This window comes from Lissotriton vulgaris, chromosome 1_1, assembly GCF_964263255.1.
Source record: "Lissotriton vulgaris chromosome 1_1, aLisVul1.2, whole genome shotgun sequence".
Lineage (NCBI taxonomy): Eukaryota > Metazoa > Chordata > Amphibia > Caudata > Salamandridae > Lissotriton > Lissotriton vulgaris.
This window is the reverse complement of record NC_141685.1, coordinates 516622564-516630749: the sequence shown is the minus strand read 5'-3', so window position 1 is coordinate 516630749 and position 8186 is coordinate 516622564. Positions and strand designations below refer to the sequence as shown.

At 42.2% G+C, this 8186-nt stretch overlaps 1 protein-coding gene across 1 annotated transcript in view; it reads left to right on the top strand.

Moving 5' to 3' along the window:
• Positions 1-1674: 1674 nt before the first annotated feature.
• The window catches only part of LOC147747418 (uncharacterized), a 48236-nt gene continuing 41724 nt past the window's right edge, over positions 1675-8186 (top strand). The window contains exon 1 of the mRNA XM_086925581.1: positions 1675-1826. Coding sequence (XP_086781707.1) covers positions 1675-1826 — 152 coding nt within the window. The remainder of the gene's footprint in view (positions 1827-8186) is intronic.

The window sequence follows — 8186 nt, the reverse complement described above, 5'->3', positions numbered from 1 at the left end:
CTGCCAGGAGAAGTGAACAGCCAGGAGAAGTGAACGGCCAAGAGAAGTGAACGGCCAGGAGAAGTGACGGGCCAGAAGAAGGGAAGGGACAGGGGAATTGACGAAGCAGGAGTGTTGATCGAGCATGAGTAGGAGTACTGACTGGAGAGGAGCAGTGAAAGGGCAGGAGTAGGCGTTTCACAGGGCGACTGGAAGGGTAGGGGGCAGTTTAGTTTGGGGGTACCGGTTTTGTACAAGTGCAAGTACAGGAGTTTTAAAAACACTGCAAAGTTTTTTATATATTTTTTTATATTCAGCGGTTTTCGGTCAACAATGCAAGTGCCAAGATAATGTTGGTGATCAATGTACCTGCTGGAGAGAGAGATGGGAGCATATTTTGTCTAGTGGCTGTTTTACTCAATTAAGGTAGAGCAGAGGGTTAATATGCCTGCTGCAAAGAACATGTACCATTCATATCAAAGAGCAATATGTTATGTGCATAGTTCAGTGGGTACTGCTTTGTGTTCACTTCCTGAATGAAAGAACACTTGAATACATATGGCCTGGAAGGTCGGGCTGGACTGTTCACATTAGGTGCAGGATCAAGACTGATTTGCATATGGCTGGGTCCAAACTGGAATGGCATGGTGAGCAAAAAAACAATGGATTTAGGTCCAGATCTCTGTACTGTGGTGAATGTATGGTATTGTTCTGCATTCTTTCCACCAGTTGTTCTTTTTGTTATATTATGATTGAGCAGCTAGCTGGCTGACATGAATATGAAGGAGCCTTTGTGGGGTTCCGTGAGTCTAGATTCTCCTGAAGAGTCCCTTTCTCTTCTGAGCCCTGCTTAACACATGTGTACAGAAGGAGCCCTGTATTCATATCCTCAATGTTTGAGACAAAAAATAATCATGGATTTCTGAACAATGGGAGTAAAAGCAAGGTAGCATGTTGTTCCTGCTTATATTTCACACGCTTCACACGCTTTTTGGCGCCTAGACTACTCACCCACAAGAAAACTGACCTATAGAACTGCAATCAAAACCTACAAAGCCTGCATCAAACTAGCACAGGCAACCTATTTGGAGGAAAATATTGCCAAATCAGCCTCTAAACTCAAGGAAATTTACCGCATTGCGAAATCCCTCCTTCAACTAGCTGAGGCACCCAAAGAATACGGCGATGTCAATGCCCACTGCGACAACCTAGTTCTTTCTCCGCAAAATCGAAACAATCAACACTTCTTTCCCCCACCACTCCCCTCTGACCAATAACTCCCTAGAACCTGCCCCCCCTCCCCCAGTTACACTTGAGCACTTTCCTCCTCTAAATCCCACCAACTTAGAGTTAATTATGCATCAGGTTAAGTCTGGTTCACCAAAAGACCCCGCACCCCCGCGCATCCTTCTTCCAGTCATCCATCACATCTCACCCACCATTTTGGACCTACTCAACACCTCCCTCCACACTGGTACTGTCCCACCCCCCTAGAAGCAAGCCATGGTGAAAGCCCTTTAAAAAAAATCCAATTTAGATCAGAACAACCCCTCCAACTATCAACCCATCTCCCTACTGCCCTGGCTCAGTAAACTCCTAGAAAAACATGTCAACGCCGTATTGAGAAACTTTCTGGAGTTAAACACAAGACTGGACCCGTCCCAGACGGATTTTCGCCCCCTCCATGGGACTGAAATGGCCCTGGTTGCAGTGACCGAGGAGGCCAGAAGGATCCTGGACAATGGAGGATCGACAGCCATCATTCTCCTTGACACTGAAAACCACAACATCCTACTACACCAACTCAGCGGGATAGGAATCTCTGGAATGGCAATCACCTGGCTCAGGTACTTTCTCTCTGATCGCTCCTTCCAGGAATTTGAGAAAGAACACACCTCTCCCAGCAAACCTCTGAACTGTGGGGTACCACAGTGCTCCTCTCTAAGCCCCACCCTTTTGAATGTTTACATGAGCCCACTGGCTGAGGTCATCCACCCCTTCAGAGTAAAAAATGTCACCTACGCAGACGACACCCAGCTAGTGGTGGCTCTAGACCCCCCCTTAACTCACATCATGGCCTGAAAAATGTTTGGAAGCAGTCACCATATGGATGACATCCTCCTGCCTTAAATTAAACGGGGGAAAACGGAGCTTATGCTCCTTGGAAACACCATTGACAAGATTACAGATCCAATCTGGCCCCCCTGTCTGGTTCCCCCCCCCCACCCAGAGAATCAATCAAAAGCCTCGGCATATGGTTAGACAAGTCACTCAATTTTAATCACCAGGCGGGCAAACTATCCGCCATCTGCTTTGCTCTCCTAAGACTGCTGCGCAAAATCCTCTCTTTCCTTCCCTTTCATGCCAGACGGATTATGGTACAAGGTCTTATTCTGTCCTGCTTGGACTGTGGGAACGCCCTATACCTCGGGGCCCCCCAGTCCACCCTAAATAAGCTACAAATAATACAGAACAGCGCAGCCAGGACCCTCCTCCAAATCCCCCGGCGAATCTCAGTTAAATCCAGACTAAAAGACCTCCACTGGCTCCCATTAAAAGCGAGGATACAATTCAAGGCTATGTGCATCGCACATTGTTCTTACTGGGGAACAGGACCCATCATTAATCGCCCCCTTATAACTGCTTACCATCCCAACAGACAGCTTAGATCAGGATCCTCTTACCTCGCCAGAATACCCAGATTCAAGAGAGACAAATGCGGAGGCCGCTCGTTCTCTTACAAACTCGCTAGGCTCTGGAATGCCCTGCCTCTCACAGTCAGATCAGAGCCCAAACTACTGACTTTCCGAAAACTACTGAAAACCTGGCTCTTTAACATACCAGAGTAACTTTCTGCGGCTCTGTCCCAGGCTTGACCTCTTGCAGCGCTGGGATGCCTTGGGGTAGCCAACGCACTTTACAAATCGTCTTTTCATTTAATTTCATTTACATAAACCTGTATTCCCTAGGAGTGTTTGCTTTTTCCTGAATTAAACCTCAAATAAACATGTTTATCTATTGTTTTAATTAAATACCTTTATAATCTGTAACTGGTCAGTGAAATGCTAAACGTACTAAACGTACAAAAAATTGGTGTGTTTTGCTTTTCTAGCCACACCCCTGACTCCGCCCACTGATTCAATCTTCGGTTATTCCCGTCCCCTGATTTTCCACCCACAGTTCCCCTACTTTTTTTTCCCACTTCGACCACTGCTTAACAATCACTACCCGGTTCACCTTGAAAGCCGTAGCCAGACACACACTCGCCTCACATTTACAGCTACTTTCAATCATATAAACGCCAAGGGGGTTTACTATAATGGGGACCAACATTTGTTGACTGTAAAATCGTCAGCTATCAACTCCCCATTACCTCCAACACCCTCCAGACCTTTACGCACTAACACCTCAGCTGATTACATCACAGGGCGACTGGGGGAGGGTAACAACCCACGGGCTTACATATTGGCCAATCTAAACGCCAATAGTGCAAATTCTTCCAATCTCCCAAATGGACGCGAGCCGGAAATTACCTATTCGGATCTACCAACCAACTGCTACTCCGTATACAGTAGTTTTAGCCAATGTGCCCAGGCTTTCATCAGTGGTGATTGAGTCATGGGACACTTTGAGAAACAAGTCCCTGCTCTAGTTGGGTACAAAAACGGGATTAACAGAGATGCTTTTCGCCGAGTTTAAAATGGCCAGAAAAGTGAGCTGGATAGGTAGAGGATGCAAGAACCTACATGGCGATTGCGTGTTGTTAACTTTTAGAACTCCTCAGTTAGCCCAAACTATACTGCATAGAGCTGGATACTACTCTATTTCAAAACAGGGTATTAACCTAGTCCCTTTGGGATATTTCTACCAGCCTACGAAGACCAATCACACCATTTTAGCTAGCAGACCCATAAAGGTCACTCCCCCCCCCTTATATAATGTCCCAGTTCATAACCGTTTTGACATGCTTCCAACCTTAGAGGGAGGTTGATTGATTACCACTAGTAGGCTCTAGGGTTGCTCAGAGAAAGGAGAAAAGTCACATCCCCATACAAGTGAATTGTTTAGACATTCAGACCTTAGAAACACCTAGTATTTCAACTAACAACTCACACATCCCGCCCGGATCTCTACTATCTTTGTGTATGGTTCCTGATATCTTATCCATGCATAATGGCACTAAGGTAAACAATGATAACTTTCTATATGCCGCCCCACTTGAGATCTACAGCGCACATTCCATTGACGCAAGGGTTGAGAAGTATAAAGAGGGAAGATCGCTGGCATTTACTATGTTAAATGCCACTCAAATCACTCCACTGTATGCATTAGGAAACTTTTCAGGTTTCTTAGGTACCTAACACCTATGGCTGCTCCCTCAGATCTGCTGAAAGGCAGCCAGAGAACCACTCTTTTGCCACTCGATCCTTCCTCATGTAAAAAGGCAAAATGCAGTGACTCACACAGCAAGAGCTGAAGAAGGCTGAGCCACTGCCCCATGCAGTATGCTGTTCCAGGTGGAAACGAAATGTGAATGATAGTTATAGGATACAAATGGATGGAGAGCGAGGTCCCAAAGTCACTCTACGTATTGTCATATGTATGAATATTTCAGGGCAGTTTAAACAGCTAAACTTGTATCTACGCCACACACAAATGCAATGCAACAACATGCAAGTGTTGATTGGCCTAGGAGAGGGTGTTGCCATAGGTGCGGGGGACACAAGAGGATTGCAAAGGAAGCCAGGGGTGGCGACCACGATCGGGGGCCTCCTACTAGCTGCTCTCCTTAGCACGTTTGAAAGATGATGCGTGCCAACCACTTTGAGCAGGACAGAGTGGAACCCGCAGATTCCCAGAGTAGTCAGTGACCCAGGCAGTCTTATTGGCTGTTGCCAGGCACCAACATCTGTGTCGTAATAAAGAGTTTTAAGGGTCCTGTAAATGTACTTCAAATACAAATTATATACATATTTAGTATATGTGCATAACATGCATAGCGCTACATATTAGAAAAAGTAGAAAAAGCCAGAAGATGGCATTATGTGGTTGCTTGAGTTCTGCAGAGGTTGCATTTAATATTATTTTTTAGAATAACTGGCTAGGATTTAAGAGCTCATTTTGAACTAGGATTACTATATATTGTGGATGATTTTGTACAGTATCTTAGTTCAGTTAACTCACAGCAATGGGCACCTTGGTGTTAAGATATTAATATTAAAACCTATACTTAGAAGATCAGTCAAGGTAACTCCTTGCCTATATCACCACTGCAAACAAACTGTGCTTTTTTTACAAGGACATTAGCCTCTTAAGACGTATGATTAATTAGTGCGGTTTCGATTCTGGCTTTAATAATATTTAAGTGTGCCAATTAATTCCAATGCCAAACCCCAAATGCCTATCTCCAATCTGCAATGCGACTGCGTTAGCAGGTGGTGTTAGGAGTTCAATGCTGATTTCTTTACAAAACTGCCAGAATTTGATGGCGGACTAACCGGGGAAGTGCAGAGAGATACTTGCAATTTACACTAAAGGAATGCACCTATAATTAAATTACCGTTAAATTACAGTTAAACACAGATGGTTATTTTATAGCAGGTGTTCAGGTTTGAAACTGTATCACTCGACAGTCTTTGTACAACATGGAAAACAGCTCTTTTGGGTTTCTGGCGGTATTATATGTTTTTAATAACTATCCTAATGCAACGGTGCAGGCATAGTCTAGGCTTCCAAGTTATATTAGTAGATATGGAAATGTCATCACACTGACTACGAAGCCTAGATTAAATAAACGGGAATCTTGATCATCTGAAATGACAAATGCATTAAGTGACACTAGATGGCATTTAAAGTGCCATCAATGTGTCTGTTATTATAAGAAGTTGGGTATAGTATTGTGAATTCATCTACTATTGAGCTCTGCATAAAATGAGAAATAAATGAGGAAAATACCTTTAATAAAGTAATGTCAATGCCTCATAAAAATTCAGGAACACAAAACTTATGGTAAATAGAATTAATATCACCGGGAAAAGAAAGAGCGCACTTCGCATTGTTTGCTGGTTGAATTACCATAGGATTCAGAAAAAATATTTGTGGGTCTGTATTTACATCGGTGTTTATTTTCAAAGAAGTTACATACCTAGTTATGAATATGTTTAAAAATTACCTGCTAGTTTGAGTCACAACAGCAGCAATTTTATACATATATTAAATTCATATCGATATACATTTAAATAGTAAGATAGATAGCTAGATAGATAGATAGATAGCTAGATAGATAGAGAGAGAGAGAGAGAGAGAGAGATAGATAGATAGATAGATAGATAGATAGATAGATAGATAGATAGATAGATAGATAGATAGATAGATAGATAGATAGATAGATAGATAGATAGATAGATAGATAGATAGATAGATATTAACTTCAGGTGCCAACCAATACTGCGTCAGGAGATAAAATGTTTAGGTTTTGCTACCTCTCAAAACTAAACTGCTATGAAAACAGTAGAGCGTTGCAGGAACCAGTTGACTAATGTATTTCTGCAAATTTGCTGCATATTTATGGATTTTCCACATTCACCACATAATTTGTAAAACTATGCAGTTTTTTGCCGTCTAAATTGGATAAACAGGCCACAATATGTGGTACTTTATGACACATAATCCTAGTAACCCTCACAACGCTAAAGCTCTGCAGCCTCGTCTGAGGGCAGTCGTTAGGAACATGACGCCCTTGTTTCATAGGGATCCGTGAACTATTTGACTTATTTGAAGGTTCCCTATAAACAATGAGGGCTTTAACACCTACATTTTGTACACTTAAAACACACCACAATGTAACGGTGAGAAGATAGTATTTTAATGAAGTATTTTATTACCAATTCAGGAGATTGAGTGCGTTCACACTTGATTTCATAAAATATCCAAGTAAGTATGCAATAGAAGTAATAGTTTGTTAGACTGAATGCTTGTCGACTTATTTTCTCAATAATAACTACCACTGAAAACAAACCTAACCTAATATTGTTTAAATAAACTCTAACTCAGCAAAAAATGAACGCGTAATAGAAACATCTATCAACTTTTATGGTTTCCTTAGATCATATTGAGCAGGTATGAGAATTGATATTCTCATATTCAAATTGTTCTTTCTGCACAGCTGCTTTCAGACACGTCTTGTGTCTGTCTGTGGACCCATTTCTTTCCTATTCTGTCTCTCTACGTCTGTTATTCACTGCCATCTGTGGATGGAAATGATATCGAATTACTTCTCCCAAAATGATAAATATTTTAATGGTTATTATCACATAATATTGTTTGGCCTGCTAGTGTACGTCATTTTCTTTTAATTTACCATCTCTATTCTTTTCTTTTTTAGTCCGTGTGAAGGAAGCCCTATCGCTTCTCCGAATAATTCATTGCTCAAAAATGAATATAAAAAGGGCATCCGCCCAATGCAGTTAGATGTGCATATATTTTTGTAATAAATGTGACCCTTCCTCAGGACGTCTAGGCGTACCTTGTTTGCAGTGCTTAATTTGTAAAATAAAATAAGAGCTGGTGCCCAAGGTTTTGCTCAGAAGCCTAGGGCATCCAAGGGCAAAGTACCAAGTACCACTACTGCACAGTCTTGAGTTGATTTCATGCCTCTTGAGTCCATCACCAGACACTCCTTGCCTCTTTGTCTCACTCTTTTTTATTACTGATATTTCCTTTCGTCTCAATTCTACTGGGTTTATCTTCCACTTTTTCGTTGTTCTCTCTCTCTCTCTGGCTCAAAGTCTGTTGAGTCAAAATAGGTGCAGGTCCCCAAAAATAGGTGCCAGGTGGGCCCCACCTGCAACCACCAGCTTAAATTAAGCACTAGTTAGTTGTTTGTACAATTGTCCATGGTTAGTTACTGCACAATATACTTGCTTGTTGACTTACTGTTATTAAGTTTTCAAATACTGTGGTGCCCTTTGTAATATAAGAACCTGAAGCAAGGTTAATTTGCTACCTGCACCCCTTTTCTGTCCCTTAAATGGGTTGTGATGGGGCAAAGGCTTGCAAATAATCTCACCACTGACAATTGCTCTATTTAGCACATCAACCCATCGTTATTTTTGTCCACCATTCCACCATAGATTAAGCCCAACTATGTGCAAATCAGCCATGGTTCTGCTCCAGTAGAAATGATCAAGCTAGGACTACTGAGCCAG